Source organism: Hippocampus bargibanti, linkage group LG09 (genome assembly GCF_051943395.1).
Source record: "Hippocampus bargibanti isolate YZ-2025 linkage group LG09, ASM5194339v1, whole genome shotgun sequence".
In the NCBI taxonomy this organism is placed as follows: Eukaryota; Metazoa; Chordata; class Actinopteri; order Syngnathiformes; family Syngnathidae; genus Hippocampus; species Hippocampus bargibanti.
The window spans coordinates 10,567,133-10,586,640 of record NC_142742.1 but is presented as its reverse complement, the minus strand read 5'-3'; the positions used below and the strand labels follow the sequence as shown (position 1 = coordinate 10,586,640).

At 41.4% G+C, this 19,508-nt stretch overlaps 1 protein-coding gene across 2 annotated transcripts in view; it reads left to right on the top strand.

Annotated features, from left to right (window-relative positions):
• The window catches only part of eml5 (EMAP like 5), a 39,990-nt gene that overhangs the window by 1,255 nt on the left and 19,227 nt on the right, over window positions 1-19,508 (top strand). The window contains exons 2-12 of one of the 2 annotated variants that reach the window (XM_089005251.1): window positions 7,449-7,608; window positions 10,275-10,373; window positions 10,738-10,806; window positions 15,998-16,183; window positions 16,900-17,035; window positions 17,208-17,231; window positions 17,576-17,777; window positions 18,252-18,389; window positions 18,482-18,738; window positions 18,849-19,061; window positions 19,127-19,294. In XM_089005251.1, coding sequence (XP_088861377.1) covers window positions 7,449-7,608; window positions 10,275-10,373; window positions 10,738-10,806; window positions 15,998-16,183; window positions 16,900-17,035; window positions 17,208-17,231; window positions 17,576-17,777; window positions 18,252-18,389; window positions 18,482-18,738; window positions 18,849-19,061; window positions 19,127-19,294 — 1,652 coding nt within the window. The remainder of the gene's footprint in view (window positions 1-7,448; window positions 7,609-10,274; window positions 10,374-10,737; window positions 10,807-15,997; window positions 16,184-16,899; window positions 17,036-17,207; window positions 17,232-17,575; window positions 17,778-18,251; window positions 18,390-18,481; window positions 18,739-18,848; window positions 19,062-19,126; window positions 19,295-19,508) is intronic. The other variant, XM_089005252.1, reaches the window with a different exon arrangement.

The window sequence follows — 19,508 nt, the reverse complement described above, 5'->3', positions numbered from 1 at the left end:
CATTGAATGATGTTCTTGTGAATCAGATAATTGTCTCATTTTTTTAAAAGGAAGAATAATCGTTATTCATGCTTGTTATTCTTTTATGGACCGAGATGTACAGATCAATGGACAGTGACTTTCAGAACACCTTGCATTTACGGCAGCTGAGCTGTATAGATTTCTCTTTCAAGGAAGCCTTGAATTGGTGAACTCAACTAAAACTCAATTAAATTCTACTAGATCCACTTCGTCCACTGTGTGGAAAGTCACTGTCAGTTATATATATCATCAGACTTATTTCACATCAGGGACGGCCCGGTGGTCCAGTGGTTAGCACATCAACCTTAGATTGCAGAGGCCATGAGTTCGATCTCTCCGGCATTGCTGTGTGGAGTTTTTGTGTTCTCTCCGGTTTTCTCCAAGTACTATGGTTTTCCTCCCTCATTCCAAAAACACGCATGACAGGTTAATTGAATATTCTAAATTGTCCCTAGATGTGAGTGTGAGTGTGGATGGTTTTTCGTCTCTGTGTGGCCTGCGATTGGCTGGCCCACTGCCTAAAGACTGCTGGGATAGGCTCTCGCTCACCCATGACCCTAATGATAATTAACCCACCCGAGGACCAGAGTTGGACACCCTTGCCTCAAACATTGCATATCATGATGAAGTCCTCAAAATACAGTATGAAGATAAAATTAAACAGTGACTCTAATAAAACTTTAGAGGGGTCATGGGAGAACATTTCACCTCCAAAAGGCTCATGTATAATTAAAAACAATATTGCATCCAATTGTTTCATACCGTTTGAGAGAAAAAAGACCCACCTTTGTCACACACGAGAACTTTGTGTGCGTTTTCAAAGCTCATCAAATATTTAGGCAGCTATATTTTGATCAAATGAATACAATGCTCTATCATCCTACCGTTGATGGTGACAGTTCTCCCAGCATGCTACACAACAATAACATGTGTCCAACGCTCCAGTGCTCACGTTGACATGTGCGTGTGTTGGCCTGGAGATAACTAGCCAATATATACTGTAGTCTGTCGTTTCTCGGCTGGGCTCCTGCTCCATTATTCATTCGACTACAGTGTTACCAAACGCTTGCTGCCTTGTGGGCGAACCAACTCACATGGGTGTTGAGCGACTGAAACGTGTGAATTTGCAGGAGCGGGGAGGCAAGAGGCAAACATGTTGGCCTGGGAAAATAAAAGTTGTACCAGAGTTTGACATGACACAATAACAGTTACGAAGAGATATCTGGTGCAATTCCATTCAAATCAGATTTTAGGGTTTTACACGTATGCCACAATTAAAGGACAACCGCCGCCTCCGGACAAGTTGTGTCCATAATTTGTAAAATCACTTCAAATGACTTCGACTGAGCATATTTTACAAAGATTCCACGGCATATAGCTATATTTTACGTTTTAAGACTCGCACTGAATATACAGGAAGTCTTGTTTTTGAGTTGATGACGACGCCTGTCGAGACGTCACGTCTGGAACGCCCCTGACCGAGAAAGCGACACACAATGCATTTTGGGTACTTTGTTCGGTCTGAAAACTTCGTGTTGATCCGTGTTGATGGCAAATTAGAAGGAAAACACATAAATAATGTGATGGTGAATCATTGTGTGTTTCACCAAGACTACTATTTGATACTAGTTGACACAAATTACCAGCAGACAAATCAGCCCATTTCCAACGGAGCTTGGGCGCCATCTTGGGCATTTTCTGGGACGCTTCATTGGCTCGAATTGATACAGAAGTACGTCTTTAATCGATTGCAAACATTTATGCTTTCCTCTTCAGAACTATTTGAATCATATTCATAACTGGATGAGTAACAAGAAAGCATCTCCTCCGAATTTTGTAATTTTTTTTGTCTCAATTTTGAAGGGCTAAAATGTATTTGCATGGTCCATTTAATTTTATCCATCACAAAATTATTTCACTTTTTAAATGTAGTAATACCTCGGCTTACGAATGCTTTAGTTTACGAACTTTTCGCCTTACGAACATTAAATTCGCGAGGATATAATCTTGCCATACGAAGTAGTTTTCGGCTGACAAACAAAACCATACAGCGCCACGGTGGCTGGTGGACTAGTTTTCGGCAGATGAACACCAAACCACATGGTTGAACAGCGCCATGGTGGCTGGCAGACTAGTTTTCCACACCCCGTTTGACTGCAGACGTTGTTTGTTATCTAGTGGAGTACTTTTGCTCTTATAATCACTCGGATATCATCAAGAGGCAACAAGATCAACGACCATCACAAAGGTAAATAAAACGACTTTATTATTAGTACAGTTTATTTCTTTAATTACAATACAATAACACATTTGTGATACATAGGAATAAGGTATATTTTGTGTAGTTTTAAGGCTTATTTAGTAGAAATGTATGTTTTATAGAGACCTGGGAACGGATTGTTCTCATTTTTCTCAGTTTTTCTCAGTTTTCTTATGGGAAATAAATGTTTGGCAGACTTTTCGTCTTACACACACTATCTGGGAACAAATTAAGTTCGTAAACTGAGATAACACTGTACATGAATGTACAGTAAATCATTTGTTAGTCGGTGACCACCAGATTGGTGGAGTCCACAGACATTATCAAATTCAGTTTAATCCATGGAGGTTAGCAGACCTTCACCGCTGCTGTGTGCTTCTGGGCCTTCATGTCTTCAATTTATCCCTTTCAGAAGTGGAAAGAAAGTACATCATATTTATGACTTTAGTTCACTGGGTTGAGTGATTGTGCGTGGTGTATAGACCTATACATCCCCCTTGCAATTCGTCGGATTCTTCCTCTCAGCAGGTACAGCAGATCAATGACATCGATAAATGACACTTTCATTCACAACCATTGTGCAAGCTTCTTTCATGTGATTTGATGTATGCGTTGTCAGTGTTGCTTTTTTCCATATGTTGCTCTTCCCTTTTTTTCCAAAATTCATCTTGGGTTGAACTACCAAAAGAATGATGTTATTTGTTTCTTTATGTTGTGTTTTGCTGCATAATTTAGCGTTCCTGTTCTTGAATGATATTAATGCTTTTCACCTTGTCACTTCTCAGTGTTGTGGATTCAACTTTTTTTGCAACAGACTATATGCCAGGAAATGACAGAAAAATATCCCTAGAGTATAGTTCTGCATACGGTGTTGTATGTAGAATATCGTGTTGTGTGTTGTTAACCTTAGAACGAAGCCCTTCCAGAGTTATAGGCCTGGAGGTTCCTTCAAATCCCATCTTTCATATGTTATGCTTGTTTGGCACACTTCCCGGCAAGAAGCACGTCACGCTAATTTCCTGTCCTAACTGGACACGGAATACTTGGTCCAGATTAAATAATGTCTTGAACAAAGAATGGTACAAATACACACAAATATGTGTCACTATTTTAAATTAAATTAGTTTTTTTCCCAAATCGCCCCTTTCTATTTTTAGTTTTAAATACCTAGTATATGGGCAGGTGTCTCAGATAAGGTTTGGTGGACAACTGGATTAAAAATGACAAACCTTTGGAAAAATCCCATATATGTCCCCAGAAATGTTTTAATCCTGACCTCCTTTTAAATCACATGAAGGCAAACAGAAACAAAGACAACCACTGCTGGAGAATGTGGCTTTGTGTTTTGCTTTCTATTGTGCTTGAGAGTCTCAAAGTAATTCTGTCTCAGAGTGGATCAATAGATGTGAATATACAGTATGTCTCAGTAGTTCATTTTGCCATGTGTCTGTCATATAGAGTCACCTTTCTGTGCTCTTAATGTAAGTGTAGCTATAATACTGACTGCAGGTTTTATTGATGCACTTTTTGGCAAGTGACCCAGATGTAAATCAGTTCCATCAAATAATTTTTTAAACGGGAAGACTGATGTAAGCATTCTTGCGGTATTTGGTCAGCGCACAAGCTTTTGTGGTCTCTGCTTCAAGATGCTACATGTACAAACAGCGGTGGGGACATGAGCAGTCTCTTGTTCGGGCGATGCATTTGCATTTTCAATTTTGACCCTAGAACACTGGTCTGCATCCATCCATCCATTTTCTGTTATCCGAGGTCTCGCCGGTCAGCAGTAGCCAAACTGCCACTTCTTCCACCTCGGGCATGACGTTCCGCCAGCTGGGCAGCTCTCTCCACCCTGTCCTGGGTCATCTGGTGTCTTCTGCCACTGGGGCATGCCCGGAACACTTCACAAGGGAGGCATCCAGGAGGCTTCCTAATCAGATGCCCGAGCCACCTTATCTGGCTCATCCTTATGTGGAGGAGAAGCGGCTCGACCCTGAGCGTCTCCTGGATGACCGAACTTCTCACCTTGAACTCTAAGGGAGAGCCCAGACATCTGACGGAGAAAGCTCATTTCAGCCGCTTGTATCCGGAATCTCGTTCTTTCAATCACAAAGCTTGTGACCATAGATCAGGGTTGGGCTGTAGATCGAACGGCAAATTGAGTGCTTCGCCTTTTGACTCTGCTACTTCGTCACCACGACAGAGCAATCCAAAGTCCACATCACATCAGACACCGGACCAATGCGCCTGTCGATCTCTCGCTCCCTCTAAGGATCTGGGAGTCGTTTTTGAAAATGTATTTGGAAAACCAATTTCTCATTTTTTTACAACTCTCTTTGCAAGTGAATGTAACAAAACTAGATTTCTTTTTTGGTGTCAGTGCACACCTTTTAACTGATTTCACTGCGTTTCAATGTGTTCCAATTTGTTGTCTCCGTGTCTGAATATTATTTCTGGCAGCATTGTTGTGATTATGTAATTTGTAAATTGAGCTGAGAAACTATGCCAGGTGGGTGAGAGGATCTATAGAGAAGCAAAGAACAAGAAGAGCCGGATGATAGATCTAGTCGCATCTTCTCCCCAAGCGTGCCTTTTCGGGATGTTCCACATTTTATACTACAATATCGTGGAAGGATGTTGAGTTACAAGTAGCAGCTCATCGATGAGAAGGTTTCTTCAGCCGTCATCTGTACAAATTTGAAGGTTTCAGACGTTTCGCCTCCTATCCAACAGGCTTCGTCAGCGAACTAAAGTCTGACTGGTCGTATCGGCCCTATTTATATATCCCTAATGTCCAGCCATGGCGGCGCTGGACACAGCTATGATAGGTCCCTACCCTCAGGTTGGGGGGAGGAGAGGACCACTCCCTGTGGCCCCACTGATTGTTCCTACCATCCTGACTAACGACTGGCCCATTTCCCCCACTCCCACCGGTATCACCTCATCAGCATTACGAATGTTGCCTAACCTGTTTTGCTGAAGCAGGCTATTGTATAAACGATTCAAATTGAACCTCACCCCACCAGACCGGTTTAATGAAGGATTTTGTTGTTTTATAACATTCGCTTCTTTTACCCCCCTTTCAAACTATCTATGTTCTTTCGCTAAGATTTTAACCTCATTGTCGTCAAATGAGTGGTTGCTAGCTTTTAGGTGCAAATGTACTGCCGATTGAGGCCTACTTGTATTATCCCTGCGATGTTGATAAAGTCTTTTTGAGAATTTGTTGAGTCTCCCCAATGTACTGCTCTTTACAATTGTCATTCTTACAATGTATGGAATAAACTACATTACTTTGTTTTTCATTTGGTAGCCTATCTTTTGGATGCACTAATTTTTGCCTTAACATGTTTATCGGTTTGAAATAAGTAGGAATTTTGTGTTGCCAAAGGACTCTTTGTAATTTTTCAGAAACTCCTGCAATGTAAGGTACTGCTACTCCTCTCCTTTTTGTATCTTGAGAATTATTGGTTTCATTCCCTATTCTTTCGTTGAATGACCACTGAGGGTACCCACAGTTAGTGAGTGCTCGCCTGATATGATTTGACTCCTTTTCTCTACCTTCAATGCTAGTTGGTATTAGTTTAGCCCTATGCTGGAGGGTTCTGATAACTCCTAATTTGTGTTGTAAAGGGTGGTTGGAGTCAAACAGTAAGTATTGGTCAGTGTGCGTAGTCTTCCTAAAGACTTCTGTTTTTAGCGCTCTGTCCTCTTTTATAATTACTTTACAATCCAAGAAGGCTAGTTGGTTCTCTTTAATGTCCTCACGAGTAAATTTAATGTTGATGTCTACAGAGTTGAGGCGATCTGTGAAGGATTGAATTTCTTGTTTTTTAATTATGACAAAAGTATCGTCCACATATCTAAACCAGTGTCTAGGTTTTGTCCCCGGGAAGGATGTGAGGGCGGTGGGAGTGGGGGAAATGGGCCAGTCGTTAGTCAGGAATGTAGGAACAATCAGTGGGGCCACAGCCTCTGCTCCCCCCAACCTGAGAGTAGGGACCTATCATAGCTGTGTCCGACGCCGCCTTGGCTGGACATTTGGGATATATAAATAGGACCAATACGACCAGTCAGACTTTAGTTCGCTGACGAAACCTCTTGGATAGGAGGCGAAACGTCCGAAACCTTCAAATTTGTACAGATGACGGCTGAAGAAACCTTCTCATCGATGGACCACTCCTGTACGACTGAGAGCTTACACAGAAGTAGCAGCTCATCTATATGGAAGATAAATAGTCAGGGCATTATTATTCAAAAATATTTCTTCAGCTGGTTTGCATTGACCAGGTGGATGCTTCTCTCCTTGGACATCTTGTCAATGTCTGTTCCTAAATTCTATGAATTTATTTTAAAACCATTCTGGAGAGGAGTTGGCTAAGCAGTCATACTGACTGCAATGGAAGGTGGTCTCAACCGGAGTGGAATAATATAGGCCATGAGGAAGAAAGCAAGAGTATGAATTGCCCAGCGAATCCGGAGCGTGACCGGCGGCTGCTGAAAGGGTGGGTGCGGTGTGAGGGGGTAGTGAGACAGCGTTATGCAGCATGCTGTTGCTCAGCTGTTGACCTGGAGTGCTTCAAGTTGGCAGAGAAGGGGAGGATTGTGTAAGAATGTTACAAATGTATGCCTGGTTACACGAGGAAACCCCCTGGATAAAATTGGCTTTATAACTTTTTTTTTGCCTTTGAGAGTTTTTGCATTACTTTTGAGAGTTTTTGCATTATTTTTTCACGATATGTTACTGCGCCGTTTGTGGCTGAATACACTCTAATTATTTATCCTGCAATATTGATGTTATTCCTTAGCCCTTCTGTGGTGTTTTAGATTGTATTAGCATCAAGCTAAAGAAGATGAAGCTATTTCTTTGTCATACCAAGTAAACGTTTCGTTAGATATGGAATATGGAAAATTCACTTTATAATGGCACTGATAGCGATGCCTGCCCACTCGTGGATCTGTGCTAAGTCATCCATGTCACCTCGTCAAGCTGCCCCTCTCCTTTGCCGTTCAGCCCCAACATGAGTTTAATGTGTTCATTTCATCGTAATAGTTTGCTGGAAGTGACCTCTTACTTTCTCGCAGCACACGCGCTGACAAATGACGAACATGCAAAATGGCCTTGCTAATACAACATTTTGTTTTCTCATCCCCACTCTCCTTACAGTTTAGCTCTACATCCTGAGCGTGTGTTGGTGGCCACGGGGCAGGTGGGCAAAGAGCCGTACATCTGTGTGTGGGACTCCTACACTGTGCAGACAGTGTCCATCCTCAAAGATGTGCACAGTCATGGCGTTGCCTGCCTGGCGTTTGACCTTGAGGGCCAGGTACAGTTGGGAATCTCGAATGATACAGACATGTATAGTGTACAAATCTGTTCTTAAGATGTTAGCTGTCAGGGATGCACTATTTCACATGAATTTGGGCATCCATTTTCAATAATGCTAGTTTAGGAGCGTGGTTGTAAATGAAAACGATTCCAGGTGACTTGGGTCAAAGGAAGATGAAAACTGAGAGGTGGTGCTAAACACCATATATTGGACAAAAAATGAAATTGCATGTAAAATATTTCCTACTACATATAGCAGGGATGCTCAATACGCAGATTGCGATCTACCAGTTGATCTCAAAGGTACTATTTGTAGATCGCATGACAAGGTTATGTGACATTGTCATGAACTGAAGCTATACAAATAAAGTTTAGTTTAAAGTTTTTATATATATATATATATATATATATATATATATATATATATATAAATGTAAATTTCTCCACTGTGAGACTAATAAAGGCATATCCAATATATATATATATATATATATATATATATATATATATATATATATGGGCGGCCCGGTAGTCGAGTGGTTAGCACACCGGCTTCACCGTGCAGATTCGCATCCCGGTCCGGCCTTCCTGTGTGGAGTTTGCATGTTCTCCCCGGACCCGCGTGGGTTTTCTCCGGGTCCTCCGGTTTCCTCCCACACTCCAAAAACATGCATGGCAGGCAGATTGACCACTCCAAATTGTCCCTAGGTGTGAGTGTGAGAGTGACTGTTGTACGTCTTTGTGTGTGTGTATATATATATATATATATATATATATATATATATATATATATATATATATATATATATATATATATATATATATATATCACGGACAAAAAAAAAGTGGGACCCCTGAGCTTGTTTCTCTGCAACGAGACGGTCCCATCTAGGGATAATGGGAGACAATGACACCCGAAGTGTCTTGTCCAACCCCGCTTCACACAAAGAAGATGTCGGAAACGACAACAGGGTTTTCAGTGCTGTTGTGGCGATCTCGGGGTATTCTGCCATCACTTTAATCCATAACACCAGCAGAGTTGTTGTCTCAAACATACTTTTAAGGCCGCCATCATTTGCGAACTCCAGCAGTTGTTCTTCCTCTTGCACAGGCATGCTGGATTCATGGTGGAGCAGGGGGAATGAAGGCTTTGGCTCAGTCTCTTCCAAAAACCCCACCAATGTTTGAAACATGTCAAATACACTGCTATCCACGCGCCGTCCCCACAAATCCAGCTTGGATTTAAATGCAGCTACTTTATCAACCAACTTGAAGACAGTTGTCATTTTCCCCTGAAGTGACAGATTGAGTTCATTGAGCAGCTTGAATATGTCGCACAAGTAAGCGAGCTTTGCGACCCATTCCTCGTCACAGAAATGCGCAGCAAGCTGTGACTTTTCATTTTTCAAAATAAAACATATTTCGGACTCAGATAAATAAAATGGAAATTATGTAAATTATTTATTCTTTCTGCGCGGCCTGGTACCAAATGACCTACGGACCGGTACCGGTCCACGGCCCGGGCGTTGGGGACATCTGGATTAGAAGACACACAAAAGTGCCATATAAGGAGCAGAGACATATCTTGGTGGAGCAATTGAAAATGTAATTTCACAGCTGTTCTCCAAAAGCACATACAGAAACACCGTAATCAGTATTTTTCTAAGTCAAGTGGAGTTTTTTTTTCCACCAAATCACAGGATGGCTCAATGCATGATTGCCAAATCACTAATGCACAGAGTCGACCTTTCAGTCGACTTTTCACATCAGTGTTGGCTGATTAGTGCTATGCACAAACTATTTCAGGATTTTTATCTTTGCATGTCTCTCATGCAAGCGCTTGTAGTACACTCATACCTCCTGCATTTTGCCGTGAGATATAACCCCATGTTCTTTTCCTGCATTGGTAACTAGCTTTGGATTTAGATGGAAAGAGACAGTATTTAAAAGAGGAGGAAGCTGCATCGCTTCCCAGTGAGGTACCTTTATTCATCACTCGTATTCAAAAGAAGTCAAGACAATCCAGAGGGACCACGGGTGTGATTAGCCAGTCCAAATATAAAAGCAATTAAAAAATGTGCACAGACGTCTCTCAGCGCGAGGTCAACCGGAGGAAACATGGAACGGTTGTTGTGATATTTCTGGACACACCAGCCCAATCTTTACCTTCGGGCGTTTCTCGTAAATTGCTCTAGAATTTTTAAAATGATGTATTTTTCATCCCATTTGTCTCTGCACATATTTGCTTCAATGTCCTCCTGCTGGTTGACATTAAACAGGGCATGTTTTGAAACACATTAGGAGGGAGTCATCCAAAGACTAATTTTATAGTCAGTGGATCAAAGAGGGCATTCCCTGATTTGCAAAGCAGGCAGCAGAGTGGAGCAACATTTCCATAAGAGCGGCAATGTTCGCTTCTGCTCGGCTGCTCCTTCCTACTCACTCAGTCAGCTATAGGAGGCTCCTCCAGCAAAAACACTCCAATGAGCTCACTGGAAGTGCCAGGGGCTGGACAACTGTTCTGCTCTTCTCTGTAGCCATTATTAGCCCTTTTCATTGTGGCCTGCCATGCCACACTAGAGGTAATTGAGAGCTTTTGCTAGTAATTTGACCAACAAACTGGAGAATATGTTCAGTTCGTGTGATGTGTACTTCTGTCCGCAGTGCTTGGTTTCTGTGGGCTTGGACTCTAAAAACACAATCTGTGTGTGGGACTGGAGAAGAGGGACGGTTCTGGCAACGGCACCGGGCCATACTGACAGGGTAAATCAATTCTTTCTACCCAAGTTGAACATAGATCACCCTCATTTGCAAAATTGACGGTCGATCCAATGAAGGCAAACAAACCAGGCCCAACTTATTGATTGTGAGTTTTAAACACCGCTCAACTAATCAAGAGATTTTCTCTTTCAAGCAACTATGATGATGACGACACAGGCAACTGTTGTTTTCTAATACAACCCACACATTTTAACATTGTCCACGCAAACACTCTCTTTTTATTTGTCTGTCACAAATCTGACAAGCAAGAGAATGGGCACAACATGAGTGCTTCAAGAATCGGCAGTCAATACAAGTGTCCTGTTGAGAGTCCATCTCTGATTTATCTGTCGCCTTCTCCCTGCAGATATTTGACATATCGTGGGATTTGTACCAGCCCAACAAGCTCGTAAGCTGTGGAGTCAAACACATCAAGGTACAAATGCCCCCTGGCCTTTAAAATTGTTTTGCATTTGACACATCATGGGGCAAGTTTGATTTGTGTAATATCTGAAAACATATATACTGACTGTATATCAGGAGTGCCTGTAGATCAGGAGTGCCTGTTTGATGTAATCTAAATATGTCTGCTGTCAGGATTTCATATACAAGCAATGCAGCCAGTGACTTGCATTATGTGATATGTTCACTCAATTTTGCGGCAATTTTCAACCGCAAAGAGAAAGGAATATTATCTTTTTATGATGAACCATTAATTTCCTCATTGAGCTTTTCACAGCTCTCCACAGTACAAGTTGCAGCTGCATCGTTTTTTTCTACATTCTATTCGAAAAGAAAAAAAAGTTCATCTACGGACTTACTGTCAAACTTTCCTTTGGATAAAACTGCAGTATTGACTTTGGTGCAAAGGCATTCGGAAATAACAAGCAAGGAGATCAAAGTACTGCAGGACATCCCATAACATGAGCTAAAAAAAAAATAACATTAGAAAAGGTAAATCATGTTTATGTAGAAAGTCTGCCACCTGGAGATGTCAGGCACCGGCATACATACGTACATACACGTTTGTTAATATTCTCTTCCATTCACAGTATTTCATTCTCAAGGCATATAATTGATCGCAACTGGGTCCCACTGTTTCACACTCCATCACTACTAGAAATACTGTTTTTAACTTTCTTTCACTCCAGTGTTATTGTGTTTGAAATGATGATATACCACTACGAAAAATCAGACAATCAGGGAGATTTTATCAAAAAGAACCAGACACCTTTCTACATGGACATAGACAAAGTTTATCATATTGAGTTACTTTTTCCGTTTTCGGGCATTTAATTCCTTGTTCCATCGAAACCTTAAATACACATGTAGGGAATGTTGTCTTTAACTTTCCGGATCAGTGTGAAAAATAAAACAAATAATATTGTTAGGATGTCATTTGTAAATGGAAAAACCTAACCGTTGGATGTTCTTGAGCCTGGCTTGAAAAAAAAATACTCGACTCAACCACTGGGCATGCAGATGTTATATTATTTTGGATTGTAGTAGCCACAGACTGTCAAACAACACCAACCTTTCTGCTGAACAAGTGGGGCTGTGTGCCCATTACAGGGGCAAAAAAGCACAATCACCCCAGAGCTGTTCAGCAATGACAGTCAAATGACTCAAATGAAATCACTGACTTTCCTCCCAAATCAAAAACAGTGCTGGCATATTCACGCTGCTGAAAATGCCCAATCGCTCAGCACAGTCTCCTCCTTGATGAATGTCGTGGCCAAAAATGTTGAAAAACAATCCGTATCCGTTCCACACGACACAGAACAACTCAAAGTGACAAAAGAAAACACAAAAACAACACAAAGAACAACAAAAAAGCAGGGCTCCGTGAGAGCACTTGCTGATGGCTGCCTACTCAGGCGCCATCTTGGACTTTCTGTCATTTTATTGACTGTCTGAGACGTTTTCAGATTTAAAAGCTGGAAATCAGTCAACAACGAGCAAATGAAAATTTGAATAAGGATTATTTATGGCAATTGAAATGTCAATGTTTGCTGCTGTGTTTTCACTGCTTTCCAGTGTATCAAACAAATGTGTTACATTTGGTCCACTGGCTGGTTTAAATCCCACTTCCCTCATCTCAATCTCATCTGTTGTGTCTACTCTGAACTCTTACTACTGCCATGGCACAGAAACCTTCATTTGTGCGAACCCGTCTGTCTCTCCTCAATACGTGCTTAGTCTGCTCCCTCCTCCCTCTATGCTGGTTTCCCAATGGCAGGGCAACCCAGCAATTGTCCCACATAATTCCCCAGCCCCTGCAGACCATGTGACATCTGCTCTTTGGCCCTGCCTTTGCTCAGTGATTATAGCACTCAGAGCATCCAGGAGATTTACTGGCAGTAATCCACTCACTCGTGGGCTGAGGAAGACAAAACTTCTGTGACAACTACCAGGGTTGTGGACAAACTACTCACTTTTACAACACACACACACACACACACACACACACACACACACACACACACACACACACACACACACACACACACACACACACACACACACACACACACACACACACACACACACACACACACACACACACACACACACACACACACACACACACACACACACACACACACAATTGTTTAGCCTTTTTGTGCATTGATTCAGTCAAAACAGCGCAAGCTTTGGCGTGAACATCTTACTGACAAAATTCCTCTGATAGATATGTGTCTTTTTCTTATTGCGGCTAACGAAAAAAAATACTCCGGAGGATCAGGAATTCATATTTAGCTTTCAGTAATTAGCTACACCACAGTGAATAGCAGCCACAATCATGAAACTTATGGTTGAATCAATACACGTACAGATGTGTTGAATCCCATTAAATTGTGTGGGTTCACCTAATCATGATGGATGAGAGAGAGCCTTGACTGAAGTGTCATATAGAGCTCAGTAATGCAATGAGAATGCCTGCAACAAATTACATCATTGTATTGAAAATGGGAATCGATAAAAAATGCTTAGATGTGAAACATGTTAAACTTCAGCAAGAGAAAGCCTTAGCAACTCAAAACAGTCAAAATATAGTTTGGGAAATTAACTGTTTTTATAGCAATAATGTGAATTGCCACAGGATTGAGCATGACTCAATGCGGATGGACAAGAACTGTGAGAAAACTACCTTGCAGCATCGCTCGTCTGCATTTTCTGAGTGCTCTTTGCTGACCCTTGGTAGCATGGCACTTAACACTGACATTGCTCAGGGCTACTATAGTGAGACTGAGAAAGTAACATTGCTGCTGATGAAGTACATTGCCCTCTGCAGTAATTGCACTAAGAAGGCCGTCTTAGCTTGTGGAGCAGACAATACCGGTCCGATGTTGCCACGCATTTATTTTTTCATTGTGTAATTAATTGTATACCATTATAAAAGCAGTAATTTGTTGTCTACCATTATAAAAGCAGTAATGGCGCCTTTTCAATATTGACTTTCAAAAGTGCCGCTCAAGCCTGTCTCATTTAGGATTTTGATGCAAATGCGCAAGCCAAAAGAAGCTGACATAATCAAAGCAATGTACTCATCACCACATAGTCAAGGGTGATTGTGAATGGGGAATTCAACGGGAATCACTCCACTAACCTCTCTGCTGAAAGTCAACATGTGAAAGTCAACATTTGACTTTTGAATAGCTCAGCGTGAATATGTCGCCGCCTAAACTTGCTGTAGAAAATAAAACTATTGAATATTACTGACTGCACCAATACTACCTGCAGGATGTTCAGAATCAGAATCAGAATACCTTTATTCATCCCACAAGTCGGCACATGTCGTCATCGAAAGGAATTCTTCATGTGTTCCCACCCATTTCTATCATTCCACATTGCCCCACTGGATTTTCTGCTTCTGCCGCTGGCCTCATCATAACCCCCTCCGGCTTCTCGTATACTCTCAGCAATTCAAACAGCAAAGGGATTAGCTGCTGTCCAAGTGCTTGCTGCCCTATCAGTTGTAGGCAGGGAGGGCTGTGCCGTCACACTGCATCCATCCCTACAGCCTCTGTCACATGTTGGGGTACAATAGAGGCCCATCACACCTACTGTACTTCAGAACCACCCAACACCTTATACACTTCGGAATCGTTCCACATCCTTGTTGTCAATTCCATGCACAAGTCCAACGCACATGCTCTTTTGTTTTTCAATTACTTGAGGAAGAGTCATGACTTATTGAACTTTTACATGTCAACATATGGATTTCATTGAAAGACGATTATAAGTCAGTGAGTTAATAATACGATTCATTATTTGATATGTTGTGCAAAAAACGCATGTTATCTAGCTTGTGGTCTTCACAGAAAAGTTGAAGCTGCTATCGCTGCAAATGACAGTTTCAGCCATTTTCATTTGCTATCATCAGTTGAAGGATCAGATATCTTTGTACTTTAGTCCTCATTTTAGATGGCAGGAGGTTTCCATACTCATAAGCTTTGTCTAATAATGCCCCCTGTGAAAGTGTTTATCAGTCTGGAGGGAAGTTGTAATATCTGTTATGTCAAAATGTTTCTGTCAAATGATTTGTAACCTAGCGAAGCATCGCTAGTCTTTTAATAAAATGCTTGTTGATAGAGATCAGATAGAATAAGAAGTTATCATATTTAAAAGTTTCATGCTGTTCTATGCTTAGCCAACATGTGAGACTGAATACACAATTGAAGCACAGACAACCTGGGGTCAATCAGATCAACAGACACAGCAAGTTAAACTGTCAGCTTAATCTCGGAGGTCTGGCCTGGCACAGAATTTAGGATTTGGGAAACTCCTTATCACAGAGTAATTTAGGACTTCAAACTCCTTCACAGGAAGCGGTCATCAGCCAGGTTACAAATTTATCAGTTCATGGAAAACACAATGTTTTATTGCTTAGAACTTGTTTTATTCGTGCTTAGAACTCAAGAGGTGTGGTATTCTTATCAAGAAAAATATGTTTTACTAATGTATCACTTTAATTTGCATGTACTCTCAATAAATAGCTTGGCAGAAGGCTGCAGAATTCAGACGTATGTCATGAATGACTGCGTTTCCTGCCGGCAGTGGGGACAATCTTTCTGGGTTCGAGTCTTCGTCCACAGTGTCTGACTGTCATATCTCTGACACACGTTTATCGGTCTTATCATTTTCCTACTGCCTGCCAGTGATGAGTGTGTCTCCATTTTCACGCACGGACCGTCGTGCCTCAGCATTTGAAAAGCTCAATGCAATCCTATCTCAATGCAGACAGGGCGCCTCCCTTTAGCTTTCACCTCCTCCTCTTTGATGGATTTAGCCCTCAGACAAGGGAGGCTGTGCCCATGCATCCCAATGACCTTGCTTATAAATAATGAGCATGCTGGTGTCTGTGAGTGTGTGCCTGCGTCTGTGCATGTTGATCAGATGGTTACAGCACCATATCACACGCGTGTGTGCGTCTTTCAAGGTGGACCGTATATGTGTGTAGGCATGGAGTTGTATGTGTGAGTCCACCCATAAAGAACAGATTTTTCTGATTACATTTGTATCCAAGCACTTGGTTATTGCCCACTCGCTATGTCACAACAGGATTACACGAGGGATTATTAGCCAGCACCATCACCTTTTCACCTTTGTGTCTGTGTGTGCAGTTCTGGGGCCTATGCGGTAATGCTCTCACACCCAAACGTGGAGTTTTTGGCAAGACGGGGGAACTCCAAACCATCCTCTGCCTGGCTTGTGCCAAGGATGAGGTCACGTATTCTGGTGCCTTGAACGGCGACATCTATGTGTGGAAAGGAATCAATCTGATGAGAACTGTGCAAGGAGCTCATGGCGTAAGTCTGACCAAAATAAGGTTTATCCACTAGATGAGACATGACAAAAGACATCCAAAACAACCAAAAGAATCGGGATGAAAAGAGAAGACTGTTTGGAATATTTGAATACAATTATCATAGAACAAATATTAGAATTTAGGTTGGTTGCATCTAACCATCTTGGATGGCTTACAACTGGTCCCCGGGATAGGTAGAGCTGCACATGCTTGCTCTATTCTGCTCAATACAGAAGGATCAGTCTTTTGCTCCACTGGATTAAATTATATCTATGGGATCAACAGCTTTGTTACGGAATGAGGATATGGGGGAGGGGCTAATATCTACAGTATGTTCAGATTATATATATATATATATATATATGTATGTATGTATGTATGTATGTATGTATGTATGTATGTATGTATGTATGTATGTATGTGTGTGTGTGTGTGTGTGTGTGTGTGTGTGTGTGTGTGTGTGTGTGTGTGTGTGTGTGTGTGTGTGTGTGTGTGTGTGTGTGTGTGTGTGTGTGTGTGTGTGTGCGTGTGCGTGTGTTTTTTAATACCACCCAAATATTTTCCTTTGCTGTGAAAGTAACGAACAATTAATGGTGATGTTTAGCTCTTTTAGCTTTGTGTGACATTGAGGCAGATGTGAAAGCCTTGTTAAACAGTTGCCTTTGGTACTGTCATATCTTATTTATTGCATGCTAACAGTCTGTCATTTCCCCCCAGTCAGGGATTTTCAGCATGAACGCCTGTGAAGAGGGTTTTGCCACCGGGGGAAGAGATGGTTGTGTCCGCTTGTGGGATCTTAACTTCAAACCAATTACTGTCATTGATCTCAGGGAAACAGACCAAGGATATAAAGGTGATGTCAAAATGCCTCCACTCAGTAAAGTTTGCAGGGCAAATTAGGCTATCTTCAATAAGTGGCATATCTAAACCATGCTGCTTAAGTCATTCTTTTCTCTTCTCCTGACTAATACACCCTTTCTTCTTTCTTCCATTTCCTTTTATTTGTTGTCTCTTGGACCTAACAGTAGCTAGAAGTGAAAATAGCAGAGGTGGGTAATGCGATATAAGGGTAGATTTAGCAGCCGTGTCAGTCCGTTTGCAGCAATTCCCATATTGTGTATCGTGAATTAGTTTTACAATATATTTTTAGATATCATAGACATATATATATCAAGTGAAGATAATGCTCCCTTCATCCGCATCAGTTGCATATTCACTTTGCAACATGATGTCATGTATTTCTGTTCAGTGTCGGCCTTAGTCAGTTGATGGCTGTTTACTGTGAACTGGCTTGGACTATATTAGATTGATATTTGTGTATGTGTGTGTGTGTGTGCGTGTGTGTGTGTGTGTGTGTGTGTGTGTGTGTGTGTGTGTGTGTCTGTCTGGATAGGGCTGTCTGTGCGTAGTGTTTGCTGGCGGGGAGACCACATCCTGGTGGGCACGCAAGATAGTGAGATCTTCGAGGTGGTGGTCCATGACCGCAACAAGCCTTTCCTTATCATGCAGGGTCACTGTGAGGGTGAGCTGTGGGCGCTGGCTGTGCACCCCACCAAGCCTCTTGCTATGACAGGCAGTGATGACCGCTCAGTCAGGTGAGAGTTGAGAAAATTAATTGCAAGATTGTATCAAATAATTCCATACCACAATACCTCCTGTGGTTGAGAATGTCTGTTCATGATTTTTTTTTACTAGTTTGGTTAGTGTTAAGTGTTTTCATAGCAAGAACTGTCCATCCGCATTTTTTAATTACCTTTGCAAAATTAGCTCAAATTTGATTGCTCACGCAGCCACATTTGAACGCTGTTCTGTCATCCAAAACCAAAACATTTTGTGAATTCTAAGATGAGTACAGTTCATGCAAGTATTGGTTTAGCAATGATATTTGTTAAGATACAGTTGAAATGCGATGTCGGATTTTGAATTGTCAAATACTGGCCATTTATTTTGAATGAATGCACACACAGATCTGTGTAACCTAGGCCCATTACATGAAGGCAGTGCATAATTAACAATTCTTATTTTGTCACAACTTTGCTGTCTCTTTTTTGTTTTCCCTCGCCCACAAGGATATGGAGTCTTATTGATCACGCATTGATAGCTCGCTGTAACATGGAAGAACCGATCCGCTGTGCAGCTGTCAGCACTGATGGCATTCATTTGGCCCTGGGAATGAAAGATGGCTCATTTACAATTCTCAGAGTCAGGCAAGTACACAATTCAGTAAAAAAAAAAACGTGTAAGATTTTATGTCAAGCCATTCAGGCTTTATGAAAGAATCTTTTTTTTTCATCTCCAGAGATATGACCGAAGTAGTTCACATCAAGGACAGGAAGGAGGCTATCCATGAGCTGAAGTATTCCCCTGATGGCGCCCATTTGGCTGTCGGTTCTAATGACAACTCAGTGGACATTTATGGTGTTGTGCAGAGGTACAAGAAAGTTGGGGAGTGCATTGGCTCCAACAGCTTCATCACACACATGGACTGGTCTACAGACAGCAAGTTCCTGCAGTCAAATGATGGAAGCGGCCGCAGACTCTTCTATCGGATGCCAAGTATGTTTTATTTGCTCCATTCATGAAGTTACTTGACATCAAAACAAAACAAAACAATAAAAAAAAGTTTATTTATGTCTTGTGATATAACATGTGTGTCTTTTGTTCAGGTGGTAAGGAGGTGACCAACAGAGAGGAGCTGAAGTTGGTGCAGTGGGCTTCATGGACATGTGTCATAGGTCCTGAAGTTAATGGAATATGGCCCAAATATTCTGCGATCAATGATATTAATTCTGTGGATGCGAACTTCAACAATCAAGTCTTAGTAACGGCAGACGACTACGGATTGGTCAAACTTCTCAGATATCCATGTATAAAAAAAGGTAAACAAAACACCTGTCATTCCTATTGCCTTTTTAAATTTATGTTGTATTTCTTTCGATTTTAGGTGCGAAAGTTAAAAAATATTTAGGTCACTCAGCCCATATTACCAATGTAAGATGGTCGCATGACTACCAGTGGGTTATAACCATCGGTGGTGCGGATCATTCTGTGTTCCAATGGAAGTTTGTTCCAGAGAGAAAATCAAAAGAAGCTCTGCATATTGCACCACAAGGTGAGAGGAAGGAAAAATGCCTTGACTGGTTGAGAGCAGGTCACTGCATTGCATCATTTTGGTATTGCACAAACATGTTAGAATAGTTATTCTCGATACAGTGGTGCAAGTTTCCACATTATTTCAACATTAATTAATTAATTAATTAATAATAATAATAATAATACATTTCATTTATAAGGGCCTTTCAAGATTCTCAAGGTCACTTTACAGT